The sequence below is a fragment of the Dermacentor albipictus genome, chromosome 1, assembly GCF_038994185.2.
Source record: "Dermacentor albipictus isolate Rhodes 1998 colony chromosome 1, USDA_Dalb.pri_finalv2, whole genome shotgun sequence".
Lineage (NCBI taxonomy): Eukaryota > Metazoa > Arthropoda > Arachnida > Ixodida > Ixodidae > Dermacentor > Dermacentor albipictus.
In genome coordinates, this window is record NC_091821.1 from 217,549,806 (window position 1) to 217,565,871 (window position 16,066).

The 16,066-nt window shown below is 46.8% G+C and overlaps 1 protein-coding gene across 1 annotated transcript in view; it reads right to left on the bottom strand.

The window, feature by feature from the left end:
- The window catches only part of Spg7 (SPG7 matrix AAA peptidase subunit, paraplegin), a 91,256-nt gene that overhangs the window by 17,590 nt on the left and 57,600 nt on the right, over positions 1-16,066 (bottom strand). The window contains exons 15-16 of the mRNA XM_070530893.1: positions 11,337-11,420; positions 9,636-9,708 (exon numbers count right to left, since the gene is read on the bottom strand). Of these exons, the coding sequence (XP_070386994.1) occupies positions 9,636-9,708; positions 11,337-11,420 (157 nt within the window). The remainder of the gene's footprint in view (positions 1-9,635; positions 9,709-11,336; positions 11,421-16,066) is intronic.

Here is a 16,066-nt window from a genome sequence, read left to right on the forward strand (position 1 = left end):
ACAGTAGCGGTCGGCAGTAACACGAGGGCTAATAACTACTTTTCTTTGCTACGCAAGACAATCGACGTAGCAAAGAAAAGCAGTTCTTAAAAACTATGCTGTAATCTAAACCCTGCTTGATATGATATATTGGTTGGCTTGATAAGCAGGGCGCTTGCACGATCCTGGTCTGCTGTGTACTTAAGTAGGCAGTCTTCAGAATAAAATTTAGTTGCGAGTTAGCGCTTGTCATATGCTTCTGCGTCCATCTTCTGTCCAGTCTTGGAATTGCGCTTACCAGTATTCAGTTGTTAAGCTAATTGAGGCTTACAGCTGTTTGCAGCATACGAAAAGGAAGGTACCAATATTTATTCTCTTTTCCGTGCTACACGTTCCAACTCGCTTGAGCAATTTATTGGTGTTTGTGGCTTGAGGAACAGACCTGACGAATCTGTTTGGAGAATTGACACTCGCTTCTCGGCTTAAATTTTTCAGTGAAATCAGAATTCTTGTACTGTTTGGCTACAGCCAGAATAAGGCAGAAGCATCATTTATTAGTAGTATGGAACATATTGAAGATATCATTATTTCCTGGTAAAGGTAAAAAATCAAGTGAATTCAAGTGAGACTTCTGGCGTCTTCCTTATAAGGCGGGTATGCGACGTTCTGTTTGACGTACTGACGAAGCAAATAGTTCTCAGTTTGTATAAGTAAGCAATGCAGTTTCGAGACATGATGAGGCAGAAGGTGTTTGAATTTTCATTTTCAAGACAGTCTATGCAGCACTGTAGGGCCTCGAGTATACTTTAGGCATTGCAATTGGCACTGTAAAAACTGCATCAGGGTTTTAATTCGAAGTTGTAGAGAACTGATGGGTTTCGTGAACAATGCGTGCCTCGCCACGGTGACATTCGGTTGCTTCCGTTGGATGAGGGGTATGCCATATTGACACGTGTACTTATCTTTATCGGGCAACCATGTTTCGCCGCTTAACAACTGTAATCGCAGAGCGAGGGACGCGCCTGCATGTATCCGACGTTTCTGGAAAGTTATCGACGCTTCTATCCGCCTGTCTGTTGTCGCTGAACCTTGTGTTATCAGATTTCATCGCGTGACACGAATGGTGTAGAACTTTGTGGAAGACACGCGGGTCCCATCAGTTAATCTGGAACATTCGACGACTGATCTATAAAAGCCGACGCGCTTGACCCGCTGATCAGTTTTTCGACGATGGCCGAGCGTGTTCGCCGCTATCATTGTGCTATAAGTGTAGCCTGTTTTGTGGGCACAGGTTCGCCCAATAAAGGTTAGATTTGTCGTTCACAGTATTGCTACTGTGTTATTCAATGTCACCACCACGTGACATCTGGTGGAGGTGCTAGTGCGTTCATGTACCGAACGCCCCCGCAAAGCCGCGATCCAAGCCCGAAGCCCGAGGACAAAACCGACACCGCCCAAGACCAGCGTGCTAGCCGCAGACTGCAAGGACTGCCCCCAGAGCACGGACTTCTACCTGAGGCGACAAAGAAGATCGTGGTCAAGACAACCTCAATGGCTGCCCCAGCGTCCCCCGTTATCTTACAACAACCCCGGGACCCACCGACCTTTCATGGAGCAGCGACTGAAGACCCGGAATCCTGGCTGGAGACCTATGAGCGAATCGCGACATTCAACAACTGGGACTCCGACGACAAGCTGCGGCATGTCTACTTCGCCTTAGAAGACGCCGCCAGAACGTGGTTTGAGAACCGGGAGTCGACCTTAACGACATGGGACCTCTTCCGTAGCGGCTTCCTGCGCACCTTTACGAGCGTCGTGCGCAAGGAAAGGGCCGAAGCCATGCTGGACGCCCGAGTGCAGCTACCGAACGAGAACGTTGCTACCTTCACGGAAGAAATGAAACGTCTCTTCCGCCACGCCGACCCGGATATGCCCGAAGAGAAGCAAGTCCGCCTTCTCATGCGTGGTGTGAAGGAAGAACTTTTCGGCGCAATGGTACGAAGCCCACCGAAGACCGTAGAAGAGTTCCTTCGCGAGGCAACCAGCATTGAGAAGACACTCGAAATGCGGAACCGGCAATTCAACCGCCGTACGAGCTCTACCCACTACGCAAGAATTCAATCACTGGCCACAGACGATCTGCGCGAGACCATCAGGGCCGTTGTGCGCGAAGAACTGTGCAAGGTCTTGCCTTCGTCGCAGCCTCAAGTGGCCTCGGTCGCCGACATCGTGAAAGAAGAGGTGCACCGATCCCTTGGAGTTCCTGAGGTGGAACCAGAATCACCGCAGCCGGAGGCAATGACCTATGCCGCCGCCGTCGCCCGCCGTCAAGGCCCCCCTGCGCGACCGCGCCAGGGTCCTGCAACGCCGCAATTCCGTCGTCCGCCGCCGCCGCCGCAGCCAGCACGCCAATACGTCGCCCAGCGCACCTACGCGAGGAAGACGGACATTTGGCGAGCCCCCGACCACCGCCCGCTCTGCTATCACTGCGGAGAAGCCGGCCATGTGTACCGCCGATGCCCATACCGCGACCTGGGACTGAGAGGGTTCGCCGTCAACGCGCCGCGTCCACAGCTTGGCGAGCGCCCACGTGAAATCGCCGATTACCTAGCCGCCACTCAGCGGAACTCTTGACGACCATCCCGTTCACCGTCACCAGGCCGCTACCTGTCACCGCAGCGCTGACCGTACACTGGTCCAGCTCGAGGCCGCTCTGCGAGCCCATATCCGGAAAACTAAAAGCAGCAACCGATGGAGGTGCGGTTGCTGTTCGTCGAACTGACGAAGATCCTCCGCCGCCGACGAAGTCGATGAAGAAACCATCTCGACGACCTAATGACAACACGCCGCCGTCCCGACGAAGTCAGCAAGCCAAGACTACACCGACGAAAGACGACTTGACGACGCGACGTTCCAGTTTCAGTTCAACACGACGCAGCCGTGATCCGACGCCAAGACCTAACTGCAACGCCAGACAAAGAACCACCAACCTCGACGTGCTTCTCGACGGCCACGCAGTTACCACCTTAGTGGACACCGGTGCTGATTACTCCGTCATGAGTGGACACATCGCCGCCCAGTTGAAGAAGGTTAAGACTGCATGGGAAGGCCCTCAAATTCGCACCGCTGGAGGACACCTGATTACGCCGACTGGAATCTGCACGGCAAGGATAACCATTCATGACCGGACTTACCCTGCCACCTTCGTTATCCTCCAACAGTGTTCTCGAGACGTCATTCTCGGTATGGACTTCCTGAACCAACACGGCGCAGTCATCGACCTGAAGTCGAAGTCAATAACGCTGTCGGAAGATAAAGCGATACTGCCGGAGAGCCCTCGTAGTCAACACGCCTTGAGTGTGCTCGAAGACCAAGTGAGCATCCCGCCCCGCTCCAGCATTGTTATTTCGGTCGGCACCGAAATACCCACTGACGTAGAAGGTGTCATCGAAGGCGACCAACGCCTCCTGCTAGACCGTGAAATTTGCGTCGCAAGAGGGATCGCTCGACTGCATGGAGGGAAAACTGAAGTGTTGCTGACAAACTTCAGCCCGGAGTTCAAGCACATCAACAAGGGCACGACGATCGCGTACATCAAGGAAATTGTGGAAACCAGTAATGCGTTTGTCCTCTCGGATTCCGCCACATCTACCCCGACGACCACGGTTCCCGAACCAGACTACGACATTAATCCAAGTCTCCCAGTGATTAAGCAACAGCAGCTCAGAAGTCTGCTCCGACGATACAAAGACTGCTTTTCGACGACATCGAGGATTCGACAAACACCAGTCGCCAAGCATCGCATAATCACCGAGGAGTACGCTCGACCACTCCGCCAAAGCCCTTACCGAGTTTCGCCGCGAGAACGCGAAGCTATAAGAGAACAAGTCGACGAAATGCTGCGCGACGACATCATCCAGCCGTCGAAAAGCCCGTGGGCATCCCCTGTTGTCCTGGTGAAGAAAAAGGACGGAACCCTACGTTTCTGCGTCGATTATCGTCGTCTGAACAAGATCACGAAGAAGGACGTATACCCCCTTCCACGGATAGACGACGCATTGGATCGGCTCTGCAACGCTAAGTACTTCTCCTCGATGGACCTCAAGTCTGGCTATTGGCAAATAGAAGTCGACGAAAGAGATCGCGAAAAGACCGCCTTCATCACCCCAGACGGCCTCTACGAGTTCAAGGTTATGCCATTTGGACTGTGCTCGGCGCCTGCAACGTTCCAGCGCGTGATGGACACGGTTTTAGCGGGATTGAAATGGCAGACCTGTCTCGTTTACTTGGATGACGTCGTTGTATTCGCCGGAAATTTCGACGATCACCTTAAGCGGCTTGCCACAGTACTAGAGGCCATCAAGTCATCAGGGCTCACTCTGAAGCCAGAAAAATGCCGCTTCGCTTACGACGAGCTTCTGTTCCTAGGCCACGTCATCAGTAAATCCGGAGTACGCCCCGACCCGCAGAAAACAGCTGCCATCGCAAAGTTCCCGCAGCCCACCGACAAGAAGGCAGTGCGTAGATTCCTTGGCATGTGCGCCTACTACAGGCGCTTTGTCAAGGACTTTTCACGCATCGCCGAGCCGTTGACACGTCTAACTAAATGTGATGTTGAGTTCAAGTGGGAAACGCCGCAGGCCGACGCATTTGAAGAACTCAAACGACGCATGCAGTCGCAGCCGGTACTTGCGCACTTCGACGAGTACGCCGATACAGAAATCCATACTGACGCCAGTAGCCTAGCCCTCGGTGCCGTTCTAGTCCAGAGGAAAAACGGAGTCGAACAGGCGATATCTTACGCTAGCCGGTCGCTGTCAAAAGTGGAAGGCAACTATTCTACGACCGAAAAGGAATGCCTCGCCATCGTTTGGGCTACAGCTAAATTTCGCCCTTATCTTTATGGCAGGCCATTCAAAGTCGTCAGTGACCATCACGCTTTGTGTTGGCTAGCGAGTATAAAGGATCCTTCAGGACGACTGGCGCGGTGGAGCCTCAGACTACAAGAATACGACATCACTGTAACCTACAAGTCCGGACGAAAACACTCCGATGCCGATTGCCTATCACGTGCCCCCATTGACCCGCCGCCGCAAGATGACGAAGATGACGACGCCTTCCTTGGCATGATAAGCGCAGAAGACTTCGCTGAGCAGCAACGGGCAGACGCGGAGCTAAAAGGCCTGGTGGAATATTTGGAAGGGCTCACCGACGTTGTCCCCAGGGCATTTAAGCGCGGACTATCTTCCTTCACGCTTCAAAACAATCTCCTCGTGAAGAAGAACTTTTCACCAGTCCGCGCCAACTACCTTCTTGTTGTCCCGTCAGGACTTCGTCCAGAAGTATTGCACGCCCTACATGACGATCCGACCGCTGGACACCTCGGTTTTTCCCGGACACTCTCGAGGATACAACAAAAGTATTATTGGCCGCGCCTGACCGCCGACGTCGCCCATTATGTCAGAACATGCCGAGACTGTCAGCGACGTAAGACACCGCCAACAAGGCCAGCCGGATTACTACAGCCAATCGAGCCTCCTTGCCGACCATTCCAGCAGATCGGGATGGACTTGTTGGGACCCTTTCCGACGTCAACAACCGGAAATAGGTGGATCGTCGTGGCGACAGACTACCTCACCCGCTTCGCTGAAACTAAAGCACTGCCGAAAGGTAGCGCAGCCGAAGTGGCGAAATTTTTTGTCGAAAACATCCTGCTTCGACATGGCGCCCCAGAAGTCCTCATCACCGACAGAGGAACGGCCTTTACAGCGGAGCTCACCCAAGCCATTCTGAAATACAGTCAGACAAGGCACAGGAGGACCACGGCCTACCACCCGCAGACGAATGGCCTTACGGAGCGGCTGAATAAGACCCTCGCCGACATGCTAGCGATGTACGTCGACGTCGAACACAAGACCTGGGATGCCGTCCTGCCGTACGTAACATTTGCTTACAACACGGCGGTGCAAGAAACAACACAGATCACGCCGTTTAAGCTGGTTTACGGCAGGAACCCGACGACGACGCTCGATGCCATGCTGCCCCACGTCACTGACGAAGAGAATGTTGACGTCGCTAGCTATCTCCAGCGCGCCGAAGAAGCCCGACAGCTCGCCCGCCTACGGATCAAGAACCAACAGAGGACCGACAGCCGACACTACAACCTCCGACGACGCTTTGTTGAGTACCAGCCCGGCGACCGTGTTTGGGTTTGGACACCGATACGCCGACGAGGACTCAGTGAGAAACTACTCCGACGCTATTTCGGACCCTACAAGGTCATCCGACGTATTGGCGCTCTGGACTATGAGGTCATGCCAGACGGCATTTCGCATTCACAGCGGCGCCGCGCACGATCTGAAGTGGTCCACGTGGTGCGCCTTAAACCATTTTACGGACGCTGAAGAACTTCCTTAGTTTGTTGTTTTCTTTGCTACGAGTGCTTTTCTTTGTTACTTTCGTTTGTTTGCAGCATCGGGTCGATGCTTTTTAAGAGGGGGGTAATGACACGTGTACTTATCTTTATCGGGCAACCACGTTTCGCCGCTTAACAACTGTAATCGCAGAGCGAGGGACGCGCCTGCATGTATCCGACGTTTCTGGAAAGTTATCGACGCTTCTATCCGCCTGTCTGTTGTCGCTGAACCTTGTGTTATCAGATTTCATCGCGTGACACGAATGGTGTAGAACTTTGTGGAAGACACGCGGGTCCCATCAGTTAATCTGGAACATTCGACGACTGATCTATAAAAGCCGACGCACTTGACCCGCTGATCAGTTTTTCGACGATCGCCGAGCGTGTTCGCCGCTATCATTGTGCTATAAGTGTAGCCTGTTTTGTGGGCACAGGTTCGCCCAATAAAGGTTAGATTTGTCGTTCACAGTATTGCTACTGTGTTATTCAACGTCACCACCACGTGACAATACTGTGGATAAAGGCGACTCAGGACCACTATGAAGGCCACTATGAAGGCCACTATGGTGCAATATACATAGCTCCAACTGATTGGCTCTCAATCTTAATCACGAAGCTTTTCTTCCAGGTGATTGCTGATATGGTATTCATGAAGCATTTACATGACCTGCCGTTGTGTTAATTGGCATCAGCAACGAGTTTTCTGGGTGCCTGTTTCAGAGAACGGTGAAAGTATAGTAGCAAACAATTTGATACAAAACGTGCCTAACTCTTCTTTTTACGCATTAATAAAGTGGCCATATTTGGCTAGAACAACTTACAACAGTAATAGAATCATGGTAGAAGCTTCGCTGGGCAGTGTCCTTCCAACACGGATTTATAATGTCGATACCAAATACCAAGATTTTTCTTCCATGTAAAATGCAATGTCTCTCATAGCTAAGTACTACGGGAATCTTAAGCCTTTAGCCGAGCATAGTACACAACTTCGCATGTTGAATTCGCAGATATTCTTTTTACGCAAAATTTATGGACAGATATGGCACATATATACGCATTGCAAAACCACTATATCCCTTCAAAGCTACATAGCATGTGATATCCAAGCCGCAAATTTTCTCGACTCATGCAAATTTGAAGAAGTAACTGCGGTTCAGGCATGGCAGCAGAAAGAAGCCGACATATTCTCTAACTTCTCGCCGCTAATAGCTAACATGAAAAATCCAAGAAGCAAAGGCTGGGTTAAACATTTCTGTAAATGAACTTTATTTGAACCTCTTGCATACACTTTGTTGAAAACACTAATAAGGTCTAGCAAACAAATTTGTGGAGCAGTCTATGATTTATGATTAATAAATAGTTCTTACACCAAGCCAAAGCAGCTGAAATTTTAAACATGCACATTTCAACTTTTGCACGAAAATAATAAAGGAAGCAATGATCATGTGCAATAGGATCAAGCTATCACAATATGATCAGGTTATTACAGCTACGAGTGTTTCCTCCTTTTTCATGTAAAATTCAAGACAGCAAATTTCCTTAACATCATACACAGTTACATGTGCATGAGTAGGGAATGAGCTGCGACTATAACCCTGCCGAAGTGGTGGTGAAGCACTTCTCTTCCAGGCCCACAAAGAACATTGCAAATGCAGCTAAAGTGGAAGCCATCGCTATGTACTGCAGCGACTATTTTAAGAAATCTTCAATGTAGTTCAATAAAACAAGAAAACTAGCAAAATAGCGTAAATTAAATAAAAGTAATGAAAGCCAGCCCTATCAGTTAAATCGTATTGTGAGTGCCTTTTAGTACTATGTTCTCTTTTTTTACTTTTGGGGGATAAAGTTAGCCTTTTAAAAACAAAAACTAAATAAATTTCAATTGCTTTTTATTTTGTCTGTTAAGGCAATCAAGAGACAGTATTCCAACTTCTCACTTATGTTTCGCACAAAAGGCCTTGGATCTATGCAGAACATGCGGGTGGCTTATAAACCTGAACTAGTCCCATCAGTGAATGGACGCGGGCTCCCGGCTCCAAGCCTGAGCCTGGCCTGGGCTGGGCTGGGCTCGCCAAAAAGCTCTTTACCTGGCCCAGCCCACTAGCCGGTTTCGGGTTTTCGGGTAGGGCCAGGCCCGTGCAGTGCTCCACACTACACCAAAAATCTGCGCCCCAAATAGTGCACATTTCAAATTTGCCACATTAAAAGCAGTATAATCAATGATTTGTTGTGCATTTCAAGAATTACAACTTCATACCGTAATTAGGTTCTTAAAAAATTTGTTTCAGTATTTTTTTAAGGTGCAAGAACAAAACATAATTACCACAGACGCAATGGTCCTATGTATGTAGAATGTGTTACCAAGGGCATTAAAGGGACACTAAAGACAAATGTGGAATATCAAAATACCAGTTGAAAAACATTGCAGGGCTTGCTTCGTGCCATCAAAAGACTTAGTTAGAGAGAAAATGACGAGTGAAAGGGCACCGTTCTAGGGCAATTCAAGTCACCCGGCATGCGCGAGATGGTTTGACACTGCATACATCACCGCCCTTTACCGCTATCGGTGAGTAAAACAGTGCCTGAGTGCTGGCGCTACAGTTTTTTGTGTAAGCGAAAGCATGGCTATCAAAACTATAAAAAATGTGAGAGGGCGAGTGGCACAGAGTCAACCAAAAAGGAAAACTTTGACCAGCCGGATCGTTGTCAAGGGTAACTTTAACATGTTCATTTTTCTGTCTCGAATAGAAGTGAACAAGTAGCATTTTTTTTTCAGTTTTAATAAAAAGATCATGAAATGCAATAAATTTTTTATTATCAGAGGTTGAGTACTAATGACACAATTATAATGAGATGTCATCAGGCTATTATTATAATGTGGTAGAGCCTCAAATCATGTCCTACATTTACCTCAATTTCCTGCCTACTAAAGCTCTGTGCTTGATAATACTGACGCCTTACATGTTATCAAGTATTAATCTATCACATTAACTTGATTTAATAATTCTGTTTGGTGTCTCATTCACAGTAGGAAATAACATACAAAATTGGAAAATGTTTTACTTTGTTCATTTCCCTCTTTCTGACTTATCTATTGTAGCAATGATAACATTAGAGTAGTACTAACAAAATGCACAGCTGTCTTTTTCAACTGTTTAAAAGGACTTGATTCAGACTATTTAAGAAATCACAGTTTCATTTACTCAACACCAATGATGGGAGCAAGCATGCAATACCATACCTGTGCTCACACGGTTGAATGTTAATGACTCAGCGACCCTTCCTCCAAGTGCCATGCACATTTTCTGGAACAACTGCAAGTTACAAATTATTCTGCATTACTCCTCTACCAACTTTCAAGTATTCCAAATATGATGGCAGAAATATCTTTTGAAAAAGAAAAGGGAGTTACACTAAATTGTATTGCCATATTAAAGGTAGAAATGCACAAGGAAGAGTGAAGTGTTTCGGCAAATTTGCCCACACGCAAAAACTAGCAGGCAACTGCGCGTAGAACAGTGCTGCTCAATTTGAATTCCTGTTTGCATATCTGACTCCCGCTATAATACAGCTCCAACCCCACTTTACCCAACTTTAATTTAACTACATTTTTATTTTAACAGAGTTTTTCATTCCCCTAGAAAGCTTCCACAGAAGATCACACATTTTAGTACTAGGCTCGGCGCAGTCGTATGGCAATGCAGTCCTAACTTATTGAATTTAATGAATCCTTTCGAGATTAGTGTTGTAACAATGGCCAGTACAAGTCACTACTTATGATGTTTCTAGGCACATAATAAGTTAATTTCATGCTTACAATAATTTGTTTTCATCACAACTTCATTTCTGGTAAACAGTGACTGGAGAACTAGCTGCAGTTGCTGCCATACGTTTTGCCTGCTCCTGGAGACAGATATCTTGGTGCACTCCACACTGCAGTGCCTATGGTTGTTCCAATGCACAAATGCGCTCCCTACAGTTCCATATCATCGTGGCATGAAATTCCTCCGATGCTTAGCGGAATCGAACCCACATCACAAGGGTTCCTCAAGGACAGCAACCCGATGCTTTCGCAGGTTGCATCACAAATGCACTGGGTATGTGCTGCTTCTTAATGAATGTCTTTCATAACAACGCTTTGGAGAGAGGCACCGCGAATGCATGGGTTATGTGCTGCTCTTCAATGAACCTCTCGCCAACTTGGGTTGCTGAGTGTGTGCCACTGGGTGCGCAGCAAGCGAAGGAATAATTCTCTTTGTTTGCATGCACCAGTGCGCTATGGTTCATGTCTTGAAGGCCGCGCACAGACTTCTCAGCAGCATTACTAGATGGTGCAGCATGTCAAGAAAGACGTGAGAGAGAGGAGCTTGGTTGCCGCATGACACGTTTTTAAGCGTTTGCATGCACCAGTGCACCAAGCAATTTTGGAGGCCACATGCAGGTTCGGCGATGGCAGCGCTAAATGGCGCTGAGTGTTCTTAGGGAAGTGTGAAAGAGGCGTCCCACTGCAGTAAATTCCTCATACATAACTCATTTCGACAGCAGCAATACATTGTGTCTTATTGACTTAACGCTAAATACATTACCGTCAACAGTCATCGCAAGATGGGTTCTGTCAATTTTTTTTTAGTCAAATAATTAGTCTAAATTTCTATTGGAATTTTAATAGTGATAAAACACAAACATCAACAGAAATGCAGAAAAACTGCTTTAATGAGCTTCTTGGGCTGCACTTTGTAAAGACACACTTTCTTTCCCACTTTCCCCTTCTGATCTTGCACACTGAGTGACCAATTCCATAGACAATAATGGGGGCACAATGCTCATGACGAAAGGTCGAAAGAATGGAAAATGAAATGCATTCTTGCAAATTGTGGCCCCTGGCGGTAAATATAGCACTGTTACATAGAAGATCAAGTGTAAATGTGTATAGTATAATTACCTGCTCATATGAATACAGCTTTTGGTCTGAGGGCAAGTATTGTGCGAATCCCAAGGCATTTGATGTCCGTGGCACAATTGATACCTGTGTGAAAGAATAAAATTGACCTTCATAGTAACACATGTAGCAAAAATATTCTGATTTGTATTCATTTAAATAAAGTAAAGGCACAAGAATGGGTAGCAAGAAAATAAAACAAAAGTGAGTACTAAAAGGCAACTTAAAATGCATCACTAAAATGTTCACACTAATGGCAAAAAGAAGTTCTCCATCTCAGCCTAACTCACGATGGAATAAAATCCCTATTGAAAGGGGCTGCAAGCACCAGATATGAGGAAATTCTAGCTAAAGCATGCCATTGAATATGCAAGATCACTACCTCTACTGATTTACCAGGCCCACCTTTTGGCACTACAAGCCAATGCAATTTTTCTCATCTGTAACACTAGCTTCTCACTCCATCTGTGCACACACTGACATGTACATTCCACGTTTTGCAGCTGACAGACATTTTTTCTCTTAGTTGCTAGCTGCAGCCTCCCGAGCCCATGTTTGCTTCGCAAATCTGATTCAGATGTGAATTGGGTGGTCTACTATTTTACCTTTTTAAAGATACAAAATGAACAATACATGCAAATGAGGCACAAGACAAATATTTTTAAACTACTTAAAAATTCCACACTTCCTTAATATTAAAATGGACCTATGTCACATTATGCTCCTGTCATGAGCATACACCAGTCTCAGTGCAATTTTAATGGTTGGAAGCAATCGTGGAAGTCATTTCTGTCAGGCCATTCAGTGTACCTTGCATTGCCTTCAAATCTCATCAACCATCTCAAACCTTCCCTCTCTGGCATAGTTTTTGTTAAGCAAAAGAAAATACAGAAAGCCATGGCTGGCATGTATACCTAGGTTTGGTGTCCTTTATTGATCAGCAAATTAAGTATTTATCATATTCAGAATGCTGCTTTAGCATTGCGCACACCTGTACTTTAATATTAAAATTAAATATTGGGTTTTATGCGAAGCATATTACGAGAGGTCAACCCAGCTCCTCAGGCGCGGTGGTATCGCCTTCAATACCACGTGACACCGTGACGTCACGACAGAGGAGAAACGGGGCTCCAACTCGCGCCGTCGCTCGCGGCGTCGCGGTGGTATATAAGCAGCTGCGCTTGCCTCTGCCAGACACTCACGAGGTGAGATGTCTCCTGGAGACAGAGCTGCTCGTTGGAAGGAGAAGCGAAGGTTGCGGCGTGCTACAGAGACTGATTTTCTAGGTGGCTTTGGCTCAACTCTTGCAAGATGGGCTGGGTGGGAATCGAACCAGGGTCTCCGGAGTGTGAGACGGAGACGCTACCACTGAGCCACGAGTACGATGCTTCAACGCGGTACAAAAGCGCCTCTAGTGAATGCGGTGTTGCCTTAGAAACGAGCTGTTTCTAAGGCTCAGGCGTGCGTCGCTTGCTCAGGCGCACATTTCGTTGCCGCGCCGAAGGCTGCGTTGCTCGACGCTCACCGCGTCCAATGCGGGGCGCGTAGTCGCTGCGCCGTAGCCCATCGTCTCTCACCCCTTGGCGGGTCGACGGGAACACTGTCGCGTTCCACTCTTGAAGGCGAAGCAGAGTAACGCATGAGTTGTTTCTTCGTCTAGCCGAACCAAATATAGCCAAGCAACAGCAGTACACCAGGCTAAACAGTGGTTCAACAACTAAAATAAAGGCTAGTATGCTTCGCATCCTGGGCTTAACCTTAGCTAAGCCACAGCCATTTTTTACTGCACAAAGCAAGAATGCCCTAAACAACTGAGTTTGAGCATCCGTAACACCACACTGTACCATAAAGCTCTGAGTGCACAATTTGAATTGTTCTTCCGAGCAGGCTAAAAGGGATATGGAAGTCAGACTTGAAATTGAGATAGCTAACAAATTTGGGATGAGATTTGCAAAATTTCAAGGTCATGGTGGTAATGAGCAATACTTTAATTGCCAATTATGGGCTAGCTAAGGCAAAGTGAACCACAGCGCTACGTCACGAAGATGCGGGGGTACTGTTGTCGGGAGTGACTTTTGCATGCTAGGCACTTTATCGCCGATCCACCACGCCTACCTCAGTAGCCGCCGAGTTTCTTGGGTGCGCGAGAAGTTCTATGTGTGCAATCCTTATTCTGTATGTTTTACAATGAAGGAAATGCAGTATGCCAACAAGCTGCATTGTGTTAATGGACGCAAGAGGCTTAACTTTTCATAGGTTTCCTGTTTACGAATACCGTCGCAAACAATGGGCCGTCGAGGTAGAAAGTGAAAATTGTATTCCAATATCAACGCATCGATTATGCACCAATAATTGCATAACAGTTAAGCTTCTGTGTTATTTTGCGTGGTGTGTATTAGCTAACGAGGGTACTTATGATTGTTAGTAGCATGTAATTAAAATTTTTTACCACACTGTGGGAAGGCTTCATTAGGGTTAGCCTTGAATATAGGTCAAGCAATAGCAGATGCACCTCAAAGCACATCACATTAGCAATGTTGATAACCTAGCACACGTTCACATACACAGGCAGCACGGTCAAAGCTATGTTAATTTTAGTGTGGATGTCATAAACACGCCTAAATGTGTTAATGAATTTTCATGCGCAAAATAAAATATACAGAGTCGGAGTGATCGGACGGCTGCGGCCAACAGCCCAGAATTCACGGGCCTACACAGTTGGTGCTGCCGTAGAGGCGGTACCTCGCTGGTCCCAGCATCCAGCCGAGGCGATCACTTCTATCACCGCTCACGGCGACATAAAAACCAGCTACAGTTTGTTTTTCACATGAAATAGTACTTAATAGAACAAAATTACATTGAATGTGCCCATGTTCCGTAAAGCAGCGCCCATTCTAAAGAACTTGCATGATCGCAAGTAACGATCTGACGGCATTTCGTCTCGCAGACAGAAACCAAACGCTGACTGTCTCTCCAAGGCGGTGAGGCTGGCTTGCAAGTACTATGTTTCGTTTACTATTTGCACCGACGACACTGAGAAAACCAATTTATTTAAGCCCAGGTTCATTGTGCAGTCAAAAATAAGCACACTAAACCAAGCTGCAGCCAGATCACAAGAACCGTCGGCCGTGATTGTGGCGGTCAGCAAGCTAAGCCTACCGTCTCGTTCGGCTGTATTTTGATGGGGTCAAAATGCAAAAACGTACATTGGGTGCATGTTAAAGTACCCCACATTGTCAAAATTACTCTGGCGCGATGGTGCTATTCGCAATGCATGCAGATAGTTATGCTGCGGAGCAGCCAGTGAGATAAATGCTTCAAAGATTATCCGCATAGTGCCTCTGTAGGGCTCCGTGCACATGGGTGCGTTCCTGATGTGTTGAAAGCTTGCATCTATGCCATAAAAAATTTAAAAACAACAGGATATGTTGTGTGCATCAGTACAACAATCGAGCAGCGAAGGGTGAAATAAGTCTTCATTCCTTTACAACAGACACATGTCAAAAAAAGAAGTGGGTTATGAAGCTTTGGATTGGCTAGCCTCCAACACTGCCAGAAAAAATTTGTAGTGCAAACTTTGTCGCCAAGGACTTCTTCTAGAGTAGCTCCAGTCAGCGAAATGCAAATCGTCGACATTGATGACAAAAACATAAACATTAAACTTTTACGATGTTGTGGGTGTAAGTTATGTGAAGTGGACGTTCAATGCAGCACGAAAAGACACAAGCTAACGACTTCACGCCTATGCCTTACGACATTATAAGGCTGTCGGAATGCTACCGCACCACTTGATTATTTGTATACCCGTTAGGCAACTGTCTCTGCTTTTCAAGTACCAGCCGGAAATGAAGGCTACGCTATTTCGAGGAACGCTCGATAGTACCGATGTGCAGGCCATATGTGACATTGTGTACGTCAGTGGGACCGTGGTTTGAAGTATTTTTCAGGTCTGGTCCTATATTTTAAAAACCCGGTAGTTTTATTACAGGTTCTGAAAGTTCCAACCTATTGTGCATCAAGAAGAAGTATGCATACCACTCCTTGTGAGAGCAAAAGAAGCAATTAATTGAATTCGCTCTCACAAGGAGTGGTATGCATAGTTCTTTAAGCACAATAGGTTGGAACTTTCAGAACCTGTAATAAAACTACCGGGTTTTTAAAATATAGGACCTGAAAAATACTTCAAGCCACAGTTCCACGGACGTACACAATGTCGCATATGGCCTGCACATCTGTTCAATCGAGCGTTTATCCCTGCAGGGGCGGAGTGACTGCATTTCGATGGGGGCAAAATGCAAAAACGCCTGTGTACAGTCCAACAGGCACACACGCCCGGCTGGATAGGGAAGATACTCATTTATATTTACGCAGTACATGAATTATTACATTCAAGAATGTCATTTACATATTTACACAGGGCATGCAAAGCGTGTGGACAACGCGACTCGAAAATACAACAAAAAGCTCAGGCATAATGATGCGACTGTCTTTGTAAAAAAATAAACTCAAATTCATATCAGTCTTCTCTTGAACATCCGACGTACGTACAAACCTTTAATACAGTACTTTAATAGCAACAGCTTCAGCGCTGCATGCTTTGACAGATGCTATAACAAATTAGATAGCCGGTGTTCAGAACTTTCCTGCCTTCTATTAGGCATGGGATCCTTTTCTTCGCAGGTTTGGAGGTGATCCGGCATGTCTGTTAAAAACAGCTACTTTGTAAAAGGTAG